The sequence below is a fragment of the Dendrobates tinctorius genome, unplaced genomic scaffold, assembly GCF_039654945.1.
Source record: "Dendrobates tinctorius isolate UK_male_01 unplaced genomic scaffold, ASM3965494v1 ptg000162l, whole genome shotgun sequence".
NCBI lineage: Eukaryota > Metazoa > Chordata > Amphibia > Anura > Dendrobatidae > Dendrobates > Dendrobates tinctorius.
This window is the reverse complement of record NW_027361829.1, coordinates 15,792,501-15,820,324: the sequence shown is the minus strand read 5'-3', so window position 1 is coordinate 15,820,324 and position 27,824 is coordinate 15,792,501. Positions and strand designations below refer to the sequence as shown.

General features: G+C 41.2%; 1 protein-coding gene across 1 annotated transcript in view; it reads left to right on the top strand.

The window, feature by feature from the left end:
• The window catches only part of PKD1L1 (polycystin 1 like 1, transient receptor potential channel interacting), a 901,078-nt gene that overhangs the window by 557,184 nt on the left and 316,070 nt on the right, over nt 1–27,824 (top strand). Inside the window, exons 45-49 of the mRNA XM_073549827.1 lie at nt 3,005–3,124; nt 3,307–3,379; nt 12,281–12,384; nt 17,599–17,782; nt 22,345–22,477. Coding sequence (XP_073405928.1) covers nt 3,005–3,124; nt 3,307–3,379; nt 12,281–12,384; nt 17,599–17,782; nt 22,345–22,477 — 614 coding nt within the window. The remainder of the gene's footprint in view (nt 1–3,004; nt 3,125–3,306; nt 3,380–12,280; nt 12,385–17,598; nt 17,783–22,344; nt 22,478–27,824) is intronic.

The window sequence follows — 27,824 nt, the reverse complement described above, 5'->3', positions numbered from 1 at the left end:
AATTTTACTATATCGATAGGAATAATTGTACATCCTAAAACTTGGAGTTGATCATTGCATCTTCAGTGGTACATTGTAGTCTACCAAATAACTTTTCACTAGAGATGACCAGATTGATCCATGAAGGATCGCGTTTGAGTCAAATTTTCTTGAATTTGAATAATTTAAAATTCGATTTGTGGTTTGTAAAACAATCAAAAAGCCTTGCCCAGCTCCATTTCCCACATTGCATACAGCTGGCTAGTTCCTTTTACATGGCTGTGTGGACTTCCCCATTATACCCTGCAGCTATCACATGTAGTAGACTCTTATACCTTGTACAAAGGTGGTCATTACCTGGGCCATCACAGATTAGTGGTTCCCAGTGGAGCACAATTTGTACGGCAGTCATTTTCTACCTACAAAGTCACTGGGTCAGTCTCGCTCTTTTGGTAAGCTCTTATGATCAGTGGGATCCTCTCCAACAGAGTGTAAGCTTTTATGGTCATCAGTGTCATCTTTTTCCTATAAAGTGTAAGCTCTTACGGTCAGAGTGATACTCTCTCTTCTCTCCCCAATTTTTATATTTCAAGCAATTTACAAGATTTTCAATATTGACACTTATGCAAATTTATTCACCACAAATAAAAATTATGGGGAAAAATCAGCAACGTCAGTGAATTCGAATGTCAAAAGATCTATTTATCTCAACTGTTTATCTCAACAATGAAAATATTGGGTGTTGTTAATGCTGGCACATGAATGGTGCCTGAAAACCAAATTAATGGATAGCTTTGAGGTACATACAGTACTTGATGATTACTTCAAGTGACCACAGTGAAAGCAGTGTACTCCCACTACAGCATACTGATATATTATTAGGGTGATACATGAAAGTGTCAAGTTTTGAATGCTGCAAAGGCTGGGAACTCAGGCACTAGCAACAGCATAGTTTCATTCTTGAGATTGATGGGAATCTTAGTAGTCAAACCGATACCAATCACATTCAGTAGATTCAGCTCTGGGCTTTAGTGTAAGGCAGTATCTAATAATCTTTGAAAAGTAAGCAAGACAAAGCATTTCCAATGCATTCCACTCAACAAACACAAATAGCTTTGGAAGGTGGACAAAAAAGAACATGTGCATATGTACCATGGTGGCACGGTGTGGTAGTCATAGCCGAGTCTCTTAAAGCTACAGTCCACAAACAGAGTCCACTCAGCAAACAGTTAGCGAGTAGAGTTGAGCAACTTTGGTCGGATCGGGTTTCGTGAAACCCGAATGAAACAAAATTTTATTCGGATGAAACTGGTCCGACTAGGGCAAAAAAAGTCGGAGTTTCTTCCGAAACCTGACCCCAGTGCAAGTCAATGGGGAATAAAAGTTGGCATTGAGTGGATGAATATCATCCGCTCAATGCCAACTTTTATTTCCCATTGACTTGCCTTGGGGTCGGGTTTCGGACGAAACTCCGATTTTTTTTTGCCCTAGTTGGACCAGTTTCATCCGAATCAAATTTTGTTTCATTCGGGTTTCACGAAACCCGATCTGACCAAAGTTGCTCAACTCTATTAGCGAACACTCTGGCCCCTTGCACATAAAAATAAACAGGACAGATACAACCCCAGGGAATTCACCTCTTCTCCTCAGTCACTGTAGCCCAGGGAATCAGGAACCAGAAGCACAGTTATGATCTAACAAGGAAATTATTTATTTGTGAACAAACGAGGTAGAAAAGGATAGAAAAAGTAGTTGCAGTAATCCAATACAAGTTCCTGCTTTGTCCCTATTGTGAGTCACTGCAGTGTCAGCAGCAGCAGAAGTGGATTTGCTTCAGTGGCCGTTATCTGGATGCTTATAGTCCCTTCAGCTGAGCACTCACAAAGGCCTGTTGCCTTCTTCACTGCTATCTCAGTATATGCCTACCACAGCAGCGGTCACCATTCACAAGCAAAGTTGAAACTTCACTCGCCGGAATCTGGACGCTTCTAGTCCCTTCGGTGGGGCACTCGCACAGTCCTGTGCCCTCCTCTCTGCCTGTGGGTCTGCGGCAACACTCCTCTCCCCTCCAGGGGAGCCTTTTCCTTCTCACAGTACTGAGCACCTGCCCAGGGCAAACATGCCTTGGCAACTGACTGAGGAGCTCCTTCATGGGGCTGTAAGCCCCACCCACCAGGTTAACGCATTTCTATCTCTAACTACACATAGGCAGCAATTATATATGAAACACATAGACAATTAAAGGGGACTTCTCACGATATATCATGTGAGCATAACACATTACCAATATACATAGTTTCAACATATTTCACAGTACACAAGAGTAAATGTAAAACACATACATCGCCCCATATAACAAACAAGAGGCATCCCATAGGTCTCGTGTGGAGGAGGGGCAAAGGAGGGTCTCCGCCACTTCTTTACACATATACCTTCAAACACTTTAAAAATTGAACGCTTTTGCAAAAATATATGTGACCCATGCTTCAGTTGTCAAAATCGGAACTAAAACTGTAGCATTAAGTAAGTCGGTCATGAGTGGGTGTCGAACTCTAAATTATTGGGAATTGGTCTGAAATTAATGCTACATTTTTTATAGTGTTCTAGGCTCTATTCATACTAATTTTTCAATTACTTTTTGGGATGTTTTCATTTTCCCTAATTAACAGAACAAAGCATTGCAGCCTATAAAACAGATGTTCACAGTGTTTTACAATTACGGAGATACAGTATGTGGCTATAATATGACTAAAATAAATAAAAGGCAAAATCATTATTAGAATAGGCAGCTAATAAGAAGATGGAGGATCTATTATGTAAACATCATATTATTTTGCAAGCACTGCTCTTATTTATATTAAAGAGTTATCCTAATTTCTGATATTGCTTTCAGTTATTGTATTGCAAATGTGATGGAAGTTATTAATGCATTTGGATGACTGTTTTGAAGTATTCATTTTTATTCATTAATTATTAGTCATTTTGTTGATTTAATTTTTATTATTTCTCTTTGTGCAATTATTAGTATACTGTTGAGATCGGCCTTATTGAAATCTCTACCATTTCTATCAAATGTGGACTGAAAGTTGCTCTGGCTGTGTATCCTGTTATAGTATTATTATCTCTTCTGTTTAGATTAAGTCAGGTAAGCAAACAATGTATGTCCCAACTTTTTATTACAATGGCGCCTATTGTTGGTAGTAGGATTATCAGTTAGTAACAATTACATAAATAATGTGTTTTCCTGTTAATCCAAAATACTTGTATATAAAACTTGTCACTTGTATTGCAATTAAATATTTGTTTTTCATTTTAATTTTCTTAAAGAAAAAGTTCACCAAAGACTCTGGAGACAATCGATTTAAAGTTGTAAAAGGCTCTCCAATAGACAATATAGAAGGTAAAAGAAAACTCTTTTGGATTTAGAAAATAACACTTTGTCTACATTATCTATAATCATTTTAGATACTTCTGTCTATTCTGGGCATTTAGAAATGAGGTAAATGAAATGCAAAGCTCCATCTATTATATTATTTGAAATTGATAATAACAATAATGTAATTAACAAAAATAGATCATAATTAGTATTAAATAAGCAAAAAGAAAATGGGAGCTTGGTAGCTGCTCATATGAGATTTTGGCTGTTTAACCCCTAAACAACCAGGGGCATTTTTGGTTTTGCATTTTCGTTTTTTGCTCCCCTTTTTCTCAGAGCCATAACTTTTTGACTTTTTGGTCAAAATGGACATGCAAGGGCTTTTGTTTTGCGGGACTATTTGTACGTTTGAATGATACCATTTGTTTTACCATATCATGTAATAGAAAACAGGAAAAAAATTCCAAGCGCGGTGAAATTGCAAAAAAAGTGCAATCACTTATTTTTTGTTTGGCTTTTTACTAGGTTCACAAAATGCTAAAACTGACCTGCCATTATGATTCTCCAGGTCATTACTGTTAGGAATCTGGGTTCTATAATGCCTATGCAGGAATCCAGATTCACACATTTGTCTCCAGAGGCTAAGTCCTTTGTCCCAGCTTCTGAGCATGCTCACGGGACTCTCATTGGAGTTCAGGAGTCAGGTGCTCAGGTCCTGCTCCTGATTTGATTGGTTATGCTCAGGGCTCTGGAGATTTCCGGCAGGTCCCGTATGCTATAAAAAGTGCGCATGGCCGCTATGCCATGCGCTAGTATTTTTCATACTGCTGCTGTATGTATGGTGATGGATGCTTGGACTGGTGACTGACTTATTCTGAAACTCCTTTCCTCTGATATTACGATTGTGTGAGTGGTTGGGCAGCCGCCAGTAGCAGCGCTAGCGTCAGCGCGCTCCAGCTATACTTTTCCAGCAGCTAGCATCCTGCATCGCGCCAGCGAGTTTGCGGTGTCTCCTCTGTGGCTCCGTGCACACCGCGCTGCAGTTGCAGTCTGTCGGACGTTCGCAGTTGCGACGTTCCGCATCTTTTGTTACGGTAGGTCTAGACAGAGTAGTCCTGCAGTTTAAGGCTACTCCTGTGACCTTAAATACCGTATTTGTGTTGCTGTCAGTCTGTGACATAGAACAGACTCAGCGTTATTGTATACTCTGGGCGTGCAGCTCTGTGTGTGAACCCAGTGCACACTACCGCTGTAGTGCTCTGCCTCTGTTAGCAGCGGTTTTTCCATCTGCCACACGGTGGACCCCGGGCGGCGAACACGCTTATTTATATTTTTTTAAGCGTGTTCCGCCGCCGTAACTATTACAAGTTCATAGATGCTAAACATGTCTAGGTTCTATTTTTTCTAAGTGATGAAAAAAAATTCCAAAATTTGTAATAAAAAATTGCTATTTTCCGAAATCCGTAGCATTTCCATTTTTCAGGATCTGGGGCCGGGTGATGGCTTATTTTTTGTGCTCTGATATGACGTTTTTATTGATACCATTTTGTTGTAGATACAATCTTTTGATCGCCCATTATAGCATTTTATTGTAATGTTGCAGCGACCAAAAAAACGTAATTCTGGCGTTTCAATTTTTTACTTGCTACACCATTTACCGATTGGATTAATCCTTTTTATATATTAATAGATCGGGCGATTCTGAACGTGGCAATACAAAATATGTGTATATTTGATTTTTTTATTGTTTTATTTTGAATAGGGCAAAAGGTGGGTGATTTGAACTTTATATTTTTTTAATATTTTTAAAAACTTTTTTACTTGCTTCAATAGTCTCCATGGGAGAATAGAAGCTGCACTTGTCCAATCGCCTCTGCAGCCCTGCTCTATGTAGCAGATATGCTCACTTGCTTTGAGCGCCGACCACCAGGCGGCGCTCATAGCAATCCAGCAATGACAACTACAGGGATCTCCTGCTGACCCCGAGTTGTCATGCCAACCCATCAGCGACCCGCAGTTATGAGACACGGGCGCTGATGGGAGGAGTAAGGACGTGCTTCCCATCTGCGCCCGTTAAGGGATTAAGAACCTTTTGGCAGCTATGCATTTTAAACCTTAGGCAATATTCCAACAATGAGTGTGTTTTTAATGTTGCAGATTCACAACAACATTTTTGCAGTAGTTTATTAAATTGAGTTGCTTGCATTTTTTCACTGTGTTTTTGATTGCGTTTTTAACATGCATTTTTAGCCTATATTTACATATTGCTTTTTTTCTGCTTTTTTTTCCTGCAGCAAAAACCTGATCTTTTGGCAGTAAAAAAAAGGCTGTGGCCAAAACTCAGGTTTTGCTACCTTTTTTGCTGAGTTTTTCAGGAAACAAAACTTCAGCTTTGCTTCCACATTCGAAGCATGAGTAATACAAGGTGTTAGATCATCAGTGCAAGACATGTGTGAAACCATGAAAATTTTTTTTATGTCAAAACAGCAGGTGAAAATTGAATTGGTAGGTCATTGTTTACTTAACAAATTGATGGGGCATTCAGTTGATAAGGTATAAATTTGGTAGGGCATTGTGTACTTTCATATATTGGTAGGGATTTAGTTGGTACTTTCCCACATTGGAAGGTATTCAGTTGATCAGGTATTGTTTACTTTCACATGTAACTACTTTAATTTAATTTATTTGTACTATTACTAACAGCCATGCTCATGTGAGGACACCAAGACACCAAGACATTATGGTTTAAACATGGGAAAAATCACAAAAATGAATGGGTTTCACATCTTGCTGTACCTGCTTCTTTACTAAAAAAACTGATAGCATGTTTCCTGCATTTTTAAAAAAAAATTGACATGCTGCAGTTTATCAATTCAGTCAGGGAAAAAAGCAAATGCGTGCATGAGATTTCAGAAATCTCATAGTTTTTATTGGTATTATAACAAGCAGTTTTTAATTTAACTTAAAACACAGCAAAAACTCAACGTGTGAACATAGTACATAGCCTTATTGTGTTTTTTTCTGCTGCGGTTACCTTTTTTTGTCATTTTTTTTAAATAAAACATTTTTTGGACACTTCTTGTTACATAGCATTGACAAGACTTTATTGATACAGTCATGTGCAGAATATCTGTGTTTTAATAATATAATAATAATCTTTATTTATATAGCGCCAACATATTCCTCAGCACGTTACAGTTTAACAGTTTCAAAACACAAGTCATAAGTAACAACGTTAACAATACAATAATTAAAGCAAAATAAGACAACCCTGCTCGTGAGAGCTTACAATCTACAATGAGGTGGGGGAGATACAAAGTACAGGTGGGTATTTACAGTGATGTATTTACAATGATGGTCCAGCCATCTTGAGGGAGTGAGGGATGGATGGAGATAGTGAATGGGCTACACATGCACACTTACACATAGAATGACTTTGATTAGTGAACGTGATAGGCCGCACTGAACAAATGTGTTTTGAGGGAGTGCCTAAAATTATGCGAATTGTGGATAGTCCTAATTTTTTGGGGTAGAGCATTCCAGAGGATTGGCGCAGCGCGGGACAAGTCTTGGAGTTGGGAGTGGGAGGTACGGATTAGTGCAGAGGTTAGTCAAAAGTCGTTTGCAGAGCGCAGCGGTCGGTTAGGCTGATAGACAGAAATGAGGGAGGAGATGTAGGGGGGTGCTGCACTGTGGAGAGCTTTGTGGGTGAGAACAAGTACTTTGAATTGGATCCTATAGTGAATGGGCAGCCAATGTAAGGACTGGCGAAGAGCAGACGCGTCCGAGTACCGATTAGCCAGATAGATGACCCTGGCTGATGCATTAAGTATTGACTGGAGAGGGGATAGTTGAGTAACGGGGAGGCCAATTAATAGAGCATTGCAGTAATCCAGGCGGGAGTGGATCAATGCTACAGTGAGGGTTTTAGTTGTTTCCAAGGTGAGAAAAGGGCGGATTCTAGAGATGTTCTTTATGTGTAAGCGGCAAGAGCGGGCAAGAGATTGTATATGGGATGTGAAGGAGAGATTGGTGTCAAACATAACACCCAGACAGCGCGCCTTCTGTCGGGGTGTTATTATAGTGCCACCCACGGAGAGGGAAATGTCAGATTTAGGGAGGTTAGTAGACGGCGGGAGCAGAAGAAGTTCAGTTTTGGAGAGGATGAGTTTCAGATAGAGAGCGGACATGATGTTGGAGGGGTAGCCGGGTACATAAGTGTATGGGCCACAAAAGCTGCATCTATGTAAGTTGCAAATTAACTTTTAGCACTATGCATTTTTTATGGTCTAATGAAGGATTAGTCTTTCTTTGCTACTAAACCATTATGGTAGGCATTTTATGCACGGAGCATAGCGAAGTTGCAGCTAATTTTGAGCACTATGCACTTTACACTGTTCAATTAAAGATCAGTTTCCTTTGTTGCTAGCCACTATGGCATGTATATTATGCACAGAGCAAAAGTGAATTTATTTTCTGAGGAGCTTTTCTTTTGTTGGAGACATAGCGGCGGGGTTTTTGTTCCCCTCTTTTTTCTGCAATAATATTTTAGGGAGTGCATATTTTTTTATCATGTGGTATATGGTATTTGTGCTATTACCTTTGAATGAAATATAATTATGATCATACCGCTATATATGTACATACAGAATTGCAATGTCTCCTTTTTCTGATGTAGGAGAAGTCTTTTTGTGTGCACCAAATAAAAATTTTATACCTGGTATTTTTTGTGAAATTTCCTTGTTACAATTTTTATGAAATTATATGAATAAATGATTGATTTTATTGATTTATTCAACTGCCTATTGCCTTTTTTTGTCTGCACAAATTTGTGGCAGAAGTTGTAATATAATGATGTTGGAGACTGCTGCCAGACAGTCACTGGCATTCTGTAGTACAGCGGGGATAAGGTCGGGGAATGACGTGCATAGTTGTGTGTCATCAGCATAAAGATGGTACTGAAAGCCAAATCTGCTGATAGTCTGTCCAATTGGGGCCGTGTAGAGAGAGAAGAGAAGGGGGCCAAGGACTGAGCCCTGAGGTACCCCGACAGCGAGAGGAAGAGGAGATGATGTGGAGCCAGAGAACAAAACACTGAACGAGCGGTCAGAAAGATAGGAAGAGAATCAGGAGAGAGCAGTGTCCTTAATGCCTAGTGACTGGAGCCTAGAGAGTAGGAGATGGTGGTAAACAGTGTCGAAAGCTGCAGATAGGTCAAGAAAAATGAGCAGAGAGTGGTCACCATTACGTTTTGTTGCCAGAAGGTCATTGGTCACTTTGATGAGTGCAGTTTCAGTCGAATGTAGGGGGCGGAAGCCGGACTGTGAAGGGTCTAGGAGGGAGTGAGTGGAGAGGTAACGGGTAAGGCGGGAGTAAACTAGGCGCTCCAAAAGTTTAGAGATGAAGGGGAGATTGGAGACTGGTCTGTAGTTGTTTGTACAGGATGGGTCGAGAGTGGGTTTCTTTAGTAATGGAGTAACGATGGCGTGTTTGAAGGAGGATGGGAAAATGCCCGAGGAGAGGGAGAGATTAAAGATTGTAGTTAGGTGAGTTGTGACGACTGGAGAGAGAGAGACTGGATGAGATGTGAAGGAATGGGGTCGGTAGTGCATGTGGTCGTACGAGAAGAAGAGCGGAGTCTGGAGGCTTCTTCTGTGATGGGATCAAATGTGGAAAGTGAGCCAGGGGAAATGCAGGAAGGGATGGGAGTCACAGCACTTGGTAGTTGGGAGCAGATTTCCTGACAGATATTATCTATTTTTTCTGTAAAGTGGGAGGCCAGGTCATCAGCACAAATGTCTGTGATAGGGGCTTGTGCTTTTGGCCTGAGGAGGGAGTGAAAAGTGTCAAAAAGATTATTGGGGTTGTTGGCTAATGAGGAGATCAAGGTGATGAAGTAGGTCTGTTTGGCGAGGTGAAGGGCAGCGTTGTAGGTTCTCAACGACATGAATTTGAAGTGGATGAAGTCTTCTGGTGTGCAGGTTTTTCTCCATAGGCGTTCAGCACTCCTAGAGCATCGCTGGAGAAGTTGAGTTTGCGGTGTGAGCCAGGGCTGTTTTACTCTGTGCTTGGAAGTTCTGAGGGTGGGGGAGCTACTAGGTCAAGGGTGCTTCTAAGAGTGTCGCTGTAGTGATGAACAGCCAGATCAGGACAGGAAAAAGAGGAGATTGGGGACAGTGATGAGTGTAGAGAGTCTGAAAGTGTCTGAGGGTTAATGGCTTGTAGATTTCTGATTGTGAGGTAGGTAGGAGTGAGCTGGGGTGGGCGAGGATTTGTGAACATGAAGGAGAGTATGTTGTGGTCAGAGAGTGGAAGCAGTGAGTTATTTAGGTCGGAGATTGAACAGAGCCGGACAGAGACCAGATCAAGGGTATTACCATCCTTGTGTGTCTCAGAGGCTGAGAGCTGCGAGAAGCCTAGAGAGGTGGTTAGTGATAGAAACTGGGATGTTGATGTGGAAGTAGGGCTGTTAATGGGGATGTTGAAGTCTTCCAGGATAAGAGTTGGTAATTCTGAAGACATGAAGTGCGGCAGCCAGGCAGAAAAGTGGTCAAGGAAGTGGGTGGGTGAGCCTGAGGGCCGGTATATAACCGCTACTCTGAAGGAGAGGGAGCGGAAGATCCTGATGGTGTGGACCTCAAAAGAAGGGAATGAGAGTGATGGAACTGGGGGGGATGACCTGGAAAGTGCATTGTGGGGACAGGAGTATGCCGACTCCACCACCATGTATGTTTGTGTGTCTCAGGGAATGAGAGAATTGAAAGCCACCATAGGAAATGGCAGCAGGAGAGACAGTGTCAGAATCCTGAATCCAGGTTTCAGTGAGGGCCAACAGATTAAGAGAGTTGTTCAGAAAGTAGTTGTGCAGGAAAGGAAGCTTGTTACAAACAGACCGTGGATTCCAGAGGGCACAATTAAAAGATGGAGATGAGGGAGTGCAAGTAATATTAATAAGATTATTATGGTCTTGATATGAGGTAGAGTAGGGGTTGAGGTTGGGGGATGGTGGACCAGGGTTGGGGGAGATGTCCCCTGCAATCAGTAGGAGTAGTAAGATAAAGAGCAAATAGTTGTTGGAATTGCAAGTAGTTTTTTTCTGCGATGCGTTTGGGCAAGATGGGCTGAGGTTTCTCAGGAAGGTGAGAAGTGCATGGGAGCTGTACATGGGAGAGGGAAGTATAGAGGGGTTGATGTGTATGAGTCATGAAGGAGGGGGATGGGGTGGTGAATGTGGATGGCAAGGGAACACAGGAGGATAGAAATAAAGCACAAGGCTAAAAGGGAATGCAAAGTGTGGGTTACCTGATTCCTGCCCTGATTAACTGCCATGGATAACTGTTGTTTTCTTGATGCTTAGCTTCTGTGATGCTTTGCTTATGGAATGCCTACGTGCACCCCTCACTGCGTGCTTCCCCTTAGGAACTACTACATATATAGGCCACGGTAGATGGTCAGGAGAGAGGGATTGTGGGAGCTGGTTTGGTATAATTTGGCAGCTGGGGCCAGCACACCAGGGGGTGGTTAGATGATCAAAGGTAGAAAACCAGGCTTCATCTATATACTATAGCACCTTCCACCTGATAAGATCTAGAGAGGCCCCAGTCATGGATATAAAGCAGTAAGTATTAAATACAGTGCAACAAATGAATTATACCAAAGCTTTAGCAGGCACATTAAAATATGTAGCAAAATGGTAAAGCAGCAGAAGACAGACAGCAATCTGAAGTATGGAGTTGTACCATTTGGATTTATTGCAACAGAAATGACAGTCAGCAGAGGTGGAGAGTTCTACCATTCAGGCTGCTTGCTCAGTGAATGGAGTGAATACATGCAGGGTGGATCAGTTCAGAAGTTGAATGATTTGATTACCATTTGCATATATTGCAGCAGAAATGACAGTGTGTGTTTTAGTGTGTTTCCATTGCAAATAAATCACACATTTACTGCAAGAGATATTGTGAATTTCAAAAACGCCCTGCTGGTCAATCTACACTGCATAAAAGTTTAAAGCACAGTGAACATGAGATTTCAATAAATCCCTTTCACTTTGCTATAAATTTAACATGCTGTATTTTTTGTTCAGTGAAAATATACAGCATCAAAAACACACCAAATATTCATCATGAGATTTTTGACTTAGAGCTGAGAGCATACAAGCCCCGTTATTACATTAAATTTAGCTCTTTCTTTTCCTCTCTTGTAAGTAGAGATGAGTGAACCCGAACTTAAAAGTTTCTAAACGCTGACCATGGACTTCTGGAAGTCCATTGCAATGTTCGATGTTCCGAGGGAAGTCCGTGAGAGAGATAGGGAGAGAATTTTTCAGCTCAAAAGTTAAGGTCCTCATTGTTTTCAATGGGGTTTGGGTTCCGGTTGAAGTTTGGAATAAAGTTAGGGTAAGGTACCAGAACCCGAACCTCCACGGGTCTGCTCATCCCTACTTGTCAGTTGTTCTTTATATTCATGCACACAACTGTGAAATCCTTATAGGCAAACAGGTTCTTCTAAAAACTCAGTGACAAAAAAGGGTTATTCCCATATGTGCCATGATTGGCTCATTCGGGAATATCTATGTTCTCCTGTTCATTGGCTGCAGGCTGTGTTATTCTGTTTCCATAACTTCCATATAACTGAACAGGGGTTACAAAAACAGTGCAGAACAGTGAGCTACTTTGTTTCTTTGATGTTTGAATTGGGGAATTCATGGACTATAATTTTCCAGAGCACCTTGCACCAAATTCTTCATGTTGAACTTGACACATGGTGTAATAATGGCTGCAGAGCGCAATAAAATATGTTTTGTTTTTAATATATTAATTTTGCCTCATGAGCGATGGCAACCCCTTTTTAAATAATCAGTGCTTGGAGGTTATCACAATTTCTGTTTTCTCCATGCAATCTATTTATTTTTTTTTATTATTTTAGGTCATCAACATTCTGTGTCAGCAGCTGATACTGTATTCGAGTCCAATTTGACATGGCAGCATTTCCAGTATTGGGCATATGATGCTTGGAAAAAGAAATATGAGGTATTAATGATGATTAAGGACACTTTTATCTGCAGTCCATTTTGAACTTCAGAACTTTTCTCAGTTTTAGAATCTGAGCTTTTTCAGAATCATTATGTGCTCAGCATAAATTAGTATACACAACAGATTTGTCAGAAAACCATTTTCTATGGGATCCCATATTACAAAATGCTCCCACAAATATGGGTCATTGATTGCAAATAAGATTTGTTATTTTGCACACCCACAAAAAAGTAATTTTGCCAACAAATTCATTCAAGATTGTTGCAAAAATGAGTACGCCGCAATAAAGGTCTTTGAAGCAAAGCTCAAATTTAGACTACAAGATTCTAATTAACAAGAAATCAGCAACAGTTAAATTTAATTATTCATTAATCAGGCATCCAGCAGCATGGCCAACTTTAGGTTTTCTTGGACCCCGGGCAAAATAGTCTCAGTGCGCCCCTTTAACACATACCACGATTCATGATGCACAGATAACACAGAGAAATATAGGTATAGTACAATGCCAAAGATTTCACTAACTTTTTACATTACATGAGTGATAACTATTGTAAATTATACAATATCTCAGAAAACAGACAGTATAGTTCTTCACACAGTATTATGCGTACCACATAGTGCTCTATACAGAATAATGACAACCTTATATTGATCCATACAGAATAATGACAACCTTATATTGATCCATACAGAATAATGGACTTTGTATATTTCTCCCTACAAAATAATAAGCCCCAGAGAGGTGCTTCTCACAAAATTAGAATATCATCAAAAAGTTAATTTATTTCAGTTCTTCAATAAAAAAACGGAAACTCATATATTATATAGAGTCATTACAAACAGAGTGATCTATTTAAAGTGTTTAATTATGTTAATGTTGATGATTATGGCTTACAGCCAATGAAAACCTAAAAGTCATTATCTCAGTAAATTAGAATTAACAAAAAACACCTGCAAAGGCTTCCTAAGCGTTTATAAAAGTCCCCAATCATGGGCTGACTTGACAGATGTCCAGAAGGCAGTCATTGACACACTCCACAAGGAGGGTAAGCCACAAAAGGTCATTGCTAAAGAAGCTGGCTGTTCACACAGTGCTGTATCCAAGCATATTAATGTAAACTTGAGTGGAAGGAAAAAGTGAGGTAGAAAAAGGTGCACAAACAACCGGGATAACCGCAGCCTTGAAAGGATTATTAAAAAAAGGCCATTCAAAAATTTGGGGGAGATTCACAAGGAGTGGACTGCTGCTAGTGTCATTGCTTCAAGAGCCACCACACACAGATGTATCCAAGACATGGGCTACAAGTTTCGCATTCGTTGTGTCAAGCCACTCATGACCAATAGACAACGCCGGAAGCGTCTTACCTGGGCCAAGGAAAAAAAGAACTGGACTGTTGCTCAGTGGTCCAAGGTGTTGTTTTCAGATGAAAGTAAATTTTGCATTTCATTTGGAAATCAACCGCATAGATGCAGTAATTGATGCAAAAGGAGCCGCGACCAATTATTGAGTGCATTTACTGAACATATATTTAAATCAGTAGGCCAACATTTTGGATTTTAAGTTCATTTTTCAAGCTGGTGTTATAAAGTATTCTAATTTACTGAGATTATGACTTTGGGGTTTTCATTGACTGTAAGCCATAATCATCAATATTGACAGAAATAAACACTGAAATAGATCACTCTGTTTGTAATGACTCCATATAATATACTGTATGAGTTTCACTTTTTGTATTGAAGAACTGAACTAAATTAACTTTTTTGATGATATTCTAATTTTGTGAGAAGCACCTGTATATTGCTCCATACAGAATAATGAGCCACATATATTACTCCATACAGTATAATGAGCCCCATATAATGCTCCATATAGAATAATGAGCCCCATATAATGCTCCATACTGTATATGATGGGCCCCATACAGTACAATGAGCCCCATATATTGCTTCATAGCGTATAATGAACCCAATATAATGCTTCAGTTTAATGAGCCCCATATAATGCTCCATACAGTATATGATGGATCCCATATATTGTTCCAAACAAAATGGGCCCATATAATGCTCCATACAAAATATGCCCCATATAATGCTCCATACAGTATAATGAGCCCCATACATTGCTCCATACACAATTATCTCCATATAATGCTCCATACAGTGTGTGATGGGCCCCATAAATTGCTTTATACAGAATTGACCCCATATAATACTCCACACAGAATAGGCCCCATATATGCTCCATACAGTGTATGATGGGCCCCATATAATACTCCAGTATATGATGGGCCCCATATATTGCTCCATACAGAATGGCTCCAAATAATGCTCCATACAGAATAGGCCCCATATAATGTTGCATACATTATATGGTGGTCCCCATATAATACTCCAGTATATGATAGGCCCCATATATTGCTCCAAACAGAATGGGCCCCATATGATGCTTCATATATAATGGGCCCAATATGATGCTCCAAATATAATGGGCTCCATATGATGCTCCAGAATATGATGGGCCTCATATAATGTTCCATATATAATGGGCTCCATGTGATGCTCTAGAATATAATGGGTCCCATATAATGCTCCATATATAATGGGCCTCATATGATGCTCTAGTATATGATGGACCCCATATAGTGCTCCATATATAATGGTCCACATATAATGCTCCATATACAATGGGCCCCATATAATGCTTCAAACATAAAAAAAGAAATACTAACTGCTCCTCGCTGCTCTGCTCCAGACTCCTCAGTGGTGACGTCTTCCGGTTCTCTGCACTGTGACTGTTCAGGCAGAGGGCGCACACTAGTCACGTCATCACGCCCTCTCACCTGAAACGTCACATAGTCAGAAGACGCAGAAGACGCTGCAGTGGTGAAACAGGGAGAGGTAAGTATTGCAAGTACCGTGGTCTTGGCATTGGGCCCCCATAGTGCACCCAAGTCTTTGATAGTGAGTGGGCTCTTTCGCCTGCTCAGGGCCCTGGCACTTGCCTGGGTGCACCAAGTGCTGACACTGGCCCTGTCCAGCAGACAGGTGACTATAGAAGGATGTTGCTTACCAAAGAAAGCCCATGCCATTACATGCTGCCAGCAATAGCACCACATGGAAGAGAAATGTCACAATACCTGAGAAAGAAAATGATTTCTTTACAAAAGATAGGTTGGTGAAGGCTAGAAGAAGATCAGCAAAGCTTCACTTGACTAGAATACTGTAGCAAAGTTAGGCAAACATTTAGCAAAGATGGAAATGCACCTATCTCACAGAGAGGTTAACACTTAAACAAAAGCATCTTCTGATGAGAAGGGTTGAAGAAAATTGACATTTCACATTCAACCCGTTAGGTAAAGAAATAGCAAACCAAACTAGGATGAGTGTTTCCCATAACACAATGCTGTGTACATTGCAGAGGTATGGCATGCATGGGTGTTGTCTATCAAGGAATCCTCTCCTAAAACCCATTTACAAAAAAGGCTACCTACATTTTGCCAGGAACTATGCTGAAAAATATGATACTAATGGGACTCTATACTCTGGAGTGATTATACCAAGATAAATGTTTTAGGAACTGATGGCTTCAAGACTGTATGGTGTTGCAAAGGTGAGGAGTACAAAAAAAATGCATGGTGCCCACAGTGATGGTGGCAGTGTCAATACGTGGGGCTGCATGAGTGCTGCTGATGTTGGGTAGCTACATTTCATTAATGATATCATGAATTCACATATGTATTATTCTACATCGAAAGTGAAGATGTCATCACTGCTCTTTGTAGATGTGCTCATTTCTAACATGACAATGATGTAAAAAACACATCTAAGGCAAATGTTGCTTTTCCAAAGAGGTGTAACGGGGGCCCTGGTGCCAGCTGTGATGAGAGGCTTTAACTCTTGAGCACCCGGGCACCCTGAAACTACAATAGTAGAGATTTTGCTGGTGTTGGACTGGCATGTGTTTGATCCTTCACCCACCTGCTGGACCAGAGCCTGAACAGGATACAGTGTCCCTGTGGGATGTGAACTCATACAAACTTCCTCTGACTCTTCGTTCTTTGAGAGAGAGGTTTTATTAGGAGCAAATTCTTGCAGCACAGTTACAGTCCATCCGTTACCATAAAGCTTTATCATTCCATCTTCTGCACAATTCCTGATCTGATCCTGACACTCCCGTCCTGCACCTTCTCTGAACCCAAGGCCCGCAGAATCCTCCCGTTGGCCGTTACTGGACGCTCCCCATCTATATTGCCCATCCTGGCAAGGCATCAGACTGCTGCTTGCAGTCCCAAACTGGACCGTAGGTCCCAGTCAATTCCAGACGGTGTCCCCAGACGCTGCCCCAAGGTTCACTTCCTGGTCTCTCCCTGAGAGTGCTCCCCAGAAGTTCAGCTTCCTGCTTTCCTTTTCTCCAGATAAGCACACTGACTGTCTCGTTCTGCTTGCTCCAAGCTATTGCTGCCACTCCACTCTAGTTCTGCTCCGTATCAACTCTTACTACACTCTGACTAACTTTTCTAGAATGAACCTGTCCCCTCTGGGCAACTCCTCCCACCAATAATCCCATTGTTACAGCTACTTAACTGTTTCTATCCTGGCTAAAACCAACTAACTATTGCTATCTTATCTAGCATCTAATCTCCCTATATTACACTTATATAGCAACCCCTTTACAGAGGAACAGGGTAAAAGGTGATTCAGTGACCAAGTATGTTTCCTGATCTGAACAGAACCAAACACCTTTGAGGAATTCTGAAGAGACAAGTTAAACATCAATCCCCATCCAGCATCTAGGCTCTAAAAGAGGTCATGCTTCAAGATTGGTGCTGTCCTTAAAAATCATGGAGGTCATACAGAATACTTGATGTAGTTGTTTTTCATTGTTGCATTAACTAATTTGAGTAAAATTATTTTTGTAGTGAAAGTTATATTCCTAACCTTACTTTCATGTTATGTGTTCAAAAATGTTCTATGAAATTCAATCTTGCCAATATTATGGAAACTGTTATTCAGTTCAGTGAGTTATTGATTAAAAATATACTTCTCGATGGGAGTGTGTTCATTTATGATAAGCACTGCAATCTTCATTTCATTGATATGTTGTTTATTTGTACTTTGCAGCTACACCTTTTACAGTACTGTATTTATTGACTGACGCTCTCCTAGTATTCACATGATCTTAAATCTCACATACTGTTTTTCTGTATACAGAGAGATTTTTCTACTTCAAGCATTCACTTTGGAAATGGCAGCAGGGAGTACAAAAGTCAATACCCATCAGTTTCTTCTCAAAGCTCAAGTGGATTTGAAGATTGTAGTTCAAATAATGTTGGTAAAAATGGTCAAACAGAATGCAAGGATTGTGAAAATAGCTCTTGTTCACAATATTCACCAGGTACAAAACTAGATGCAGCTTTAATGCCAAGTGGTGCAATCTTTGCTTCCACAGTTAAAAATGTTTTTGCTGGGTGCAAGGAGAGGCACCAATAAGCCTTGGTCAAGGAATTTAGATATTATAAAAAGTATGGCCCTGTTAACACTTCAAAATCATGAACGCTCTGTGACTTAAGCACGTATTGACTTCTTATATCGTAGTTTTTAGGTGGAAAAAAATGCACGGTACTCAACTTTATTTTATTTAATAATTTTAAAAAGGTAAAGGGGTTGTATGATCACAAGGCATTGATGATTTCTTGTAAAAAAAATCTATATATGCAAAAAAAGGACTAATGTTAGAAATATAAATCAATACTTTATTAGCTATAAAGTCAAATCATGACAAAACAGATTAAAATTAATTATAAGTATAACACAAACATAAGTTAGTATCAGCAGAACCCCCATCTAAGATGGCAGACTAAGGAGCTTACTAGGTTAATTTCTAAAGTATAAATTTCAGCTAGAATGTGAAATACTATTGAGATAAAAAATACAGCTAATCCTTAACTTTAATATTGAGAATCATCTAATATATAAAGCTCAAAGTGTGTATGTGTGTATGTGTGTGTGTGTATGTTTGTTTGTATGTCCGGGATAGGCATCCGCACCGTCGCAGCTACAGCCACAAAATTTGGCACAGTCACACGTCTGGACCCCGAGAGCGTCCTAAGCTATGTTGTGAGGTGAAATTTAAACCCCGCGCGTTCCAATTCACCAAACAATTTTGCCCCTATCTACATGCTGGGGGCAATAGTGTGTGCGTGTCAAGCCCCGCCCCTCATTGTGATGTCACAATGCCCCTATTTGCATACTGGGGAAGCAGTGTATGCGCGCCAAGCCCCGCCCCTCATTATGATGTCACAATGGTTGCCATGGCGACGCTGATGTCATCAAAGGTTGCAAGCCCCGCCGCCGCTCATTATGATATCATAATGGTTGACTATGAGATGGAGGATGTGTGATGAGTATATGGGCACCGGACTATGGGATGGAGGATATGTATGATGGGTATATGGGCACGGGACTATGGGATGGAGGATGTGTGATGAGTATATGGGCACCAGACTATGGGATGGAGGATATGTATGATGGGTATATGGGAACGGCACTATGGGATGGAGGATATGTATATGGGCACGGTACTATGGGATGGAGGATGTGTGATGGGTATATGGGCACTGGACTATGGGATGGAGGATATGTATGACGGGTATATGGGCGCGGGACTATGGGATGGCGGATATGTACATGGATACGGGACTATGGGATGGAAGATGTGTGATGGGTATATGGGCACTGGACTATGGAATAGAGGATATGTTTGACGGGTATATGGGCACGGGACTATGGGATGGTGGATATGTATATGGGCATGGGATTATGGGATGGAGGATGTGTGATGGGTATACGGGCACTGGACTATAGGATGGAGGATATGTATGACGGGTATATGGGCACGGGACTATGAGATGGCGGATATGTATGATGGGTATATGGGCACTCGACTATGGGATGGAGGATATGTATGATGGGTATATGGGCACGGGACTATGAGATGAAGGATGTGTGATGGGTATATGGGCACTCGACTATGGGATGACGAATATGTATGATGGGTATATGGGCATGGGACTATGGGATGGAGAATATGTATGATGGGTATATGGGCATGGGACTATGGGATGGAGAATATGTATGATGGGTATATGGGCATGGGACTATGGGATGGAGGATGTGTGATGGGTATATGGGCACTCGACTTTGGGATGGAGGACATGTATGATGGGTATATGGGCACGGGCCTATGGCATCGTGGATATGTGTGATGGGTATATGGGCACGGGACTATGGGATGGAGAATAATTATAATTTTCTATAACTAACCACAGTTAGTTACTATGCCCGGGCAGCGCCGGGCTCTTCAGCTAGTAAATAATAAAGGACCAAACCTAGGCACAAGAGTGCTGACTAAGAGAACAGGAAAAATATAAATCAGATGATCAGTTAGTCCAATATAATGTGTCCATCAAATAGAAGGCATTGGCAGGAAACACCATATCGTTGTGCTAAAGTATTTCATCAGAGATAATGAGAAGAACTGCTTTAACCCCTTCACGACCTTAGACATAGCCATACGTCCAGGTTGTGGAGTACTTACCTACTTTGTACGTATGGATATGTGCAGGCCATTTTGTGCGCACAGGAGCTGTGTGTGCGTGATTGCCACCGGGTGTTCAGCTGATGTAAGGTGCCCGAGCCCCTTTCTTCATGCGGGGAACTCGCATCTTGCTGACTACGCCAAATGTTCCTTACAGCTCCTCAGGCTTAGTGTGCCCAAAGGCCTCAACTTCCATCTTGAGGTTCCCAGGCTGACAGATTGACTTGCACAGAAGGGTTCTTTGGCAATCCACTGTCCCAAGTAGCAGGCCCACACTGTCCCTAGCAGCCTATTGCCTATGACAGATGCTGTCACTTCATCACTCTCTCTCTAACTGTCCTTGACACTTCCTGAACTTGGTACTAATTCTAGCACTGCCTAATCTGGCCCGGCCTTTACAGTTAACCCTATCTAGGCTAGACTGCAGCCGCAGAGGGTTTTACTCTCAAATAACATACATCAATATAAAATACATTTAACCATGTGAAGTGTCAAGGTGTAGAACATCACCTCCGCTACTCCTACACTGACATGACAGCTGACACCGGACACTCTCTGCCAGGAGTGGTGCACGCACCTCTCCCAGCAGTTTAGCCCCCTAAATGTTGCGACTGCTATCGATCACAGCATTTAGAAGGCAGGGAGAGTGAGGTGGCTCCCTCTCCTCTCCAATCAGCGCCACTGCAATGTCATTGCGAGGGACCAATCATTGCCATGTTGACCCAATGCCATCATGACGACATCTGGGTTACCAGTGCTAGCAAGCTAGTGTATTGCAATGCTTTATAAAGCAATCAGACTGCCAAAAATGAAAGTACCTTAGAGGAACTAAGTAAGAAAGTAAAAAAAGTTTAAAAAAAATTGAAAAAATCTATATATATATGTACTGTAAATATACTGCATATATATCTATACAGTATATATACAGTATATGTATATATATATATTTTGTACCCATAAATAAGTACTTTAATGAAAAAAACTGCACATATTTTGTATCAGTGTGTCCGAAACGACCTGAGCTATAAAACTGTCCCACTAGTTAACCCCTTCACTGAACACCGTAAAAATAAAAAACTAAAAACCTAGGCAAAAACGGTGCTTTTTCATAATACAGCAAAACAAAAAGTGGAATAAACCGCAATCAAAACTATGAATGTAAAAATGGTATCTCTGAAAACACCATCTTCAATTTTTTTCCCAAATATGCGCAAGTCGTATCAAACAGTTTTTACCACTAACTCGACCTACAATATGTCACGAAAAAACAATCCCAGAATCAGTGAGATCCATTGCAGTGTTCCAGGGTTATTACTATATATAGTGACACTGGTCAAAGTTGTAAAATTTGCGCTATTCATGAAGGTGAAAACTGGCTTGGGGGGTGAAGGGGTTAAAGCATCGTTCAACTACTTTTTTATATTAATTCTGGCACCGTCAACCCCTCAGATCAGCTATTCTCGGTGGCTGTGGCAGCCAGGCGTTAGAAGTTGAGGTCCTGTAAAATAGATCTCCGTCAATTGTGCAGTGGCTGTAGCTGGTTACTATACAGTAGTTCCACGCCTATTCATTTGAAGGGCTGTACTGTTCAGCTCTACAACTGCTAACATCCATCCACCAATGGCACCAGGATCAGCTGTTCAGTGGGGATGCCAGATGCCATTACCCCACTGATCTGATATTAATGACCTATCCTAAAGATATTTGCAGCTGAAAAGTATCATAAAAATTATGTGTATAGGATATTGAATAGGAATGTCTATAGTTGAGGTTTAAGACCCCAGCACCCTCATGATCAGTTATTACAGGCTCCTGTGGCAGCCACAGTGTAAACATTGAATGGAGTTGCACTGCACACTGAATAAGAGTTGTTCTGCAGGACCCAGCAGTGTCTGCTATACAGTGAATGAAGCTGTGCAGTGCAGCGCTATGCATTGTTTATCTCCAGCCACCATTGGAGCCTGTAACAGCTGAAATTATATTTCTGTAATATATGTCTATATACCCTGATGATAAAATTGTGATACTGAACCCCACATAATCTACAAATAAATAGAATTATTGTAAATAATTTGCTACAATGACTGTGAGAGTTTTAGAATATTGAGGTCAATAATAAATAAGTATTTAGGGTGGATTAAAAAATATAATTAATACATTATCATTAATAATCTGATGATATTAATCTTGCAACTATAGGTAAAGATCCTCAGGTGACCTGTTATCTATGAGAAATAGTACTAGTTGATCAAAAAGTTCTTAAAAGCACTGGAAATAAATTTGTTGGACAGATCTTTCAAAAGTTTATTATTCCTCCCTTGAATGGCTAAAATAAAGCTATTTTGTGTTTGTTTTTTTAGATCACAGCTTGTTTGAAAATTCTGTCCTCCATGGAAGCAAAGTTTTACCTGCATGGTGTGTCTATTTGGGTTGGACCATTAGTGCTACATTCAGCTTGATTTGTATGGCCGTAATTGTAGTATTTGGATTCAGGTATTTTTACACTTCATTATGTCTGGATAATAAGATTGATATTATATGCTATTTCTTAAGTTTTTGGACATCTTTGACTTGGAAAATACAATTTGTATGTACAGCATGTTATTTACTGTATGAAGACCATGAATACCTCATGTCTTGTGTATTGTCTATGGGAGACATCATGACAGCTAGTCTTCTCTCACTAGCTTAGTGTGAACTAACAATTACAGATAAAACTGGTAAAAAATGTGGAAAACTGGTAAAAAAATATACAGTGGGGAAAATAAGTATTTGATACACTGCCAATTTTGAAAGTTTTCCACAAAAAATAGAGAGGTCTGTAATTTTTATCGTAGCTACACTTCAACTGTGAGAGACAGAATCTAAAAATAAAACAGAAAATCACATTGTATGATTTTTAAATAATTAAATTGCATATTATTTTTATTTTGATTGGTTATTTAGCTATATGACAGCACATCCTCCTTGAGGAGAAGAAGAAAGCAAAAAGAAAGGGAGGGAGAGGGAAAATGAAGGGATATAGAATACTCTAGAAATAATATGACAGTATCAGAGATCTGAATTTTTCCAACCCCAAAAGATTCATTAGTGTCATCATTTGCCTCTACAAAAGCAGTATACAAGTTTTTACAGCATTGACCAGATGGTGCACCATTCATTAACCCCTTTCTGACATATGACATACTATCCCTTTTAGGTGCCCTGGGCCTGAATGCCCATGGACGGGATAGTACATCATACGCGATCAGCCGCGCTCACGGGGAGGAGCGCGGCTGATCGCAGCCGGGTGTCAGCTGATTATCACAGCTGACACCCGGCACTATGTTCCATTAGCAGTCACAGACCGCTCCCGGCACATTAAACCCCGGCACACTGTAATCAAACATGATCGCAGCATTCTGGTGGCATAGGGAAGCATCACACAGGGAGGGGGCTCCCTGCGTGCTTCCCTGAGACCCCCAGAACAACGAGATATGATCGCGTTGTTCCGAGGGCCTCCTTCCTGCAAGACCCCAAATCCAAGATGGCTGCGGGGTGCTTCCTGGTCCTGCAGGGAGGTGGCTTGTCAGTGCAGGATGCTTGGCATTTGCAACAGAACACCAGGATTGGCAAATTCGCCACTGGCGCCCTGTGCTTATCACAGATGAAAGCAGGTTCACACTGAACACATGTGACAGATGTGAGAGAGTCTGGAGATGCTGTGGAGAGTGATTTGCTGCAACATCCTTCAGCATGACGGGTTTGGCAGTGGGTCAGTAAAGGTGTGGGGTGGCAATTCTTTGGAGGGCCGCATGCTGTTGGACTGTGAGCACAACCCCCATCTGTGGATGTCAGGCACTCAGACCATCCTCATGGAGTCGGTTTCTAACCATTTGTGCAGACACATGCACATTTGTGGCTTACTGGAGGTCATATTGCAGGGCTCTGGCAGTGCTCCTCCTGTTCCTCCTTGCACAAAGGCTGAGGTAGCAGTCCTGCTGCTGGGTTGTTGCCCTCCTGCGGCCCCCTCCACGTATCCTGGTGTACTGGCCTGTCTCCTGGCAACACCTCCAGCCTCTGGACACTACGCTGACAGACACAGCAAACCTTCTTGCCACAGCTCGCATTGATGTGCCATCCTGGATGAGCTGTACTACCTGAGCCACTTGTATGGGTTGTAGAGTCTGTCTCATGCTACCACGAGTGTGAATGCACAACCAACATTCAAAAGTGACCAAAACATCAGCCAGAAAGCATTGGTACTGAGATGTGGTCTTTGGTCCCCATCTACACAACCAATCCTTTATTGAGGGTGTCTTGATAATTGCCAATAATCTTCATCTGTTGTTTATTCCATTTGCACAACAGCATGTGAAATTGATTGTCAAACAGTGTTGCTTCCTAAGTGGACTGTTTGATATACTTGAAATTATATTCTGTTGTTTAAGTGTTCCCTTTATTTTTTTGAGCAGTGTATTTTTAACAGGATTATGGTACCCTGGGTACCATCCGCACATGAAGCGCTCGCTTTACACATGGTGGGCATAGCCACATGCATAAAGTGAGCATTTCAGTGCAATTCTATGGTGGCAGAATCACCGCAATTCCGCAGAAATAATGAGCATGCTGCGGATTTTACCGCTTTGAGATTCCGCAGCGGTAAAATCCGCAGCATGGACACAGCAACTGCGGAATCCCATAGGAATTCATGGGGATGCGTTTTTTAAGCCTTTCTGCTGCGGGAAAAATGCGGCGGAAACGCTTAACAGACGCAGCATGGGCACACAGCCTAAGGCCGTTATTTGGTTGTGAACTGCCATGTCAAACACCAGGATCACAAGATAAAGAGCTCAGGGTGCCGAAGGGGATAAAATGGGAGCCCCCACACTCTTTTAACCATTTATATGATATAGTCATTATTGACAGCAGCATCTAAGGCAGAGGTCTCAAACTGTATTCCTCAAGGGCCGCAAACAGGTTATGTTTTCAGGATTTTCTTGTATTGCACTGGTGATAATTTAATCACCTGCACAGATAATGATTCCAGCACCTTGTGCAATGCTAAGGAAATCTCAAAAACATGACCTGTTTGCAGCCCTCGAGGAATGCAGTTTGAGACCCCTGATCTAAGGGGCTGAACAGATATGGACGGTGCCAACACTGATCACGGCTGATGCAGCAAGTTGTCAGCTATAATGTACAGCCAACAGCTGCTGGATTGTCACCTGTATGGGATGCGGGGTAAAATGGTCTGTGGACTGTCATGCAGATGCAACAGAATAGGGGATTTGGGTAATACATAATCAATAAATTTAGATACAATACATCATAACTTTGAACAGAAAATTGTCAACTTCAGGCACTCCTTCAAAATTAAGGAGCAAAGTACCCTATTCCATCTTGCATCATCAACACATAGGAGAGGCTGCAAGAATGAGTGCCTGTAGATTGTATAGCAATGTATACAATGTTAATAGAACCTTTAAACTGACTTTTTGTACTCCACTCACAATACAAGCAAACAAATCAAGTAAAGCTATGTTCTTCTTACATGGGCATCAAAATACAGTCGACCACATCTTGGAATTTTCCTCCAATAGATGGATACGGCCAAAAATGATGCCTGACAGAGCACACAGTGACTCAGTCTACATCATTACAGTCAATGGACCTGTTAGCATATATGCCCGAATCCCGTTTTCCAGTTTCTCAAACATAGCACCATCAAGAGCCACTGAAGTGAGGGTAAAACACATTATGAACATAGCCAGGAGTATATAATCTTTGATGGTTAAATCCTTTTAATTTGGCAGGTAGGAAGATCAGTATCCTATAAAGCCTGGAAATGGCATATTGAATCACCTTTACTTTTATTTGTATGATTTTGGGAGTATGTGTATAAAAGTTACCATATGCTATAGCACAAAAGATAACAGTTTGTGCAGTGCATAATATTACATTTGTATTAATTCATTAAAATCACTGGTACTCTACAATCTGTCAACTTTAGAATAAAATATGGAGTGTGGGCTGTTTGTTCCCCAGTATTATCTAGCACACAAGGTGCTCTAGCACATCTTAAATCTGCCTTATGGTTCCAGAGATATGGGCTTTTTATGTACTGCACATTTTATGGCATTTACAAGGGGCATTGCTCATAGGAGTCTCTGTTAGTAGGTCTTTGGCCTGTTCTATATTATTACCCTATGAGCCACACACCCTTGTAGAGATCATAACACTTAGCAGTGGATAAAAACTCATATCTTTGGAACCATATGGCACATTTAAAATAACAAAAAATAGTATACTCAGGGGGAGCAGCAAGAATAAAACAATAGCAAAAAGTGGCCATTTTTGACCTGTAACAGCTCCTTTTCACACTTGGACTGCAGGTATCACCTTTTTTTTTTACCATGGCATACATAAATAATGACATGACATGTGAATTGGGTTAAATGGTAGTAGCCACAGCTTTTTGACTTAGCACATCATATCAAGAACCCTCAATGCCCTGATTCAGTGATAAATGTATTTCCCCCTTCATGCTGAGCTGCTACATAGGCCAGTGGGTATGTAAACTACAGGACATTACGTATTCCACCAGCTGGGACAATTTTAAACATATCTGAAACATTGTGGAGCAACATAACAACAAAATATTGGGCGGGTTTGAAACTTTGAAAAATAGAAAACACAGTAGTTTGACAATAACCAACTACTAACCATGAGTGGAAAAAAGTTTTGGTGATGTCATTCATATTCTCTGAAAAAAGGGCAAGAAAGCAAACATTCTGCTGGGGTATGTAAACTTTTGAGCACAGCTGTATGTTTATATGATTGAGATGAACCCCATCTGATAACAGATCCCTGTTGTCACCTTGGAGCATACGATATCAAACTGCTATCACCTCATTGGTTCTTGTGAAATGACATATACACATGTTAAGCAACAAATCAGTTCTTTCAATTGCAACAAAATTTTTGACTCCCCTTCAAACTCTTCTTGGAATATTTTCGGACCACATACTGTAATATCTCAATGCTGTAAAAAACACAACTTACAAACCTCACATCAGAGATAAACATTCGGCTGATTTTACCTAACCCAGGTAATTTTCGATTACATGAATCACCAAAATAATCAGACCATCACTTTTCTTACCAGTATCTGCCACCTGAGGAAGTAGCTGTACCTCTGGAAATTTGCAAAAAGAAATCAGTCTATGTAATTGTGATGAGTCCTCTGTGATAGCAACAGTTCCCTGTTGTTGCCTTAGGCCGGTTTCACACGTCTGTGTCTCCGGTACGTGTAGTGACAGTTTTCTCATGTACCGGAGACACTGACACACGTAGACCAATTCAAATGAATGGGTCTATGCAGATGTCAGCGTGTTTTCATGGACCGTGTGTCCATGTGCAAAACACAGAGACATGTCCGTTTTAACATGGACACATGGCCCGCAACACGTGCTGCACACGGAGGACTGTTCACACAGTCCTCCGTGCTCACGGACGGCCATAGGGAAGAAGCGGCTACTGTAAGAGCTGTTCCCGGCGGCTGGTGCTGACCGCGGCTGACATTCTGCTCTCCTGCTCTGCCGGCAGGAGAGCAGAATGAATGCAAACCCGACGTGGGGTCCCCCTTATTTTCTTAACCAACCAGACGAAACTTACAGCTGGGGGCTGCATCCCTCAGCTCTCAGCTTCAGCCAGGTTGGTTGTGAAGAATAAAGCAAATATATACATTACCTGTCCGGCACTCAGTCACGTCCCATGGTGTAAATCTATCTCGGGGGTTAATATATTTACAGCCGGAGTGCTGCTAACACAGCCGCTCCCGACTGTACCTGACTGGGGA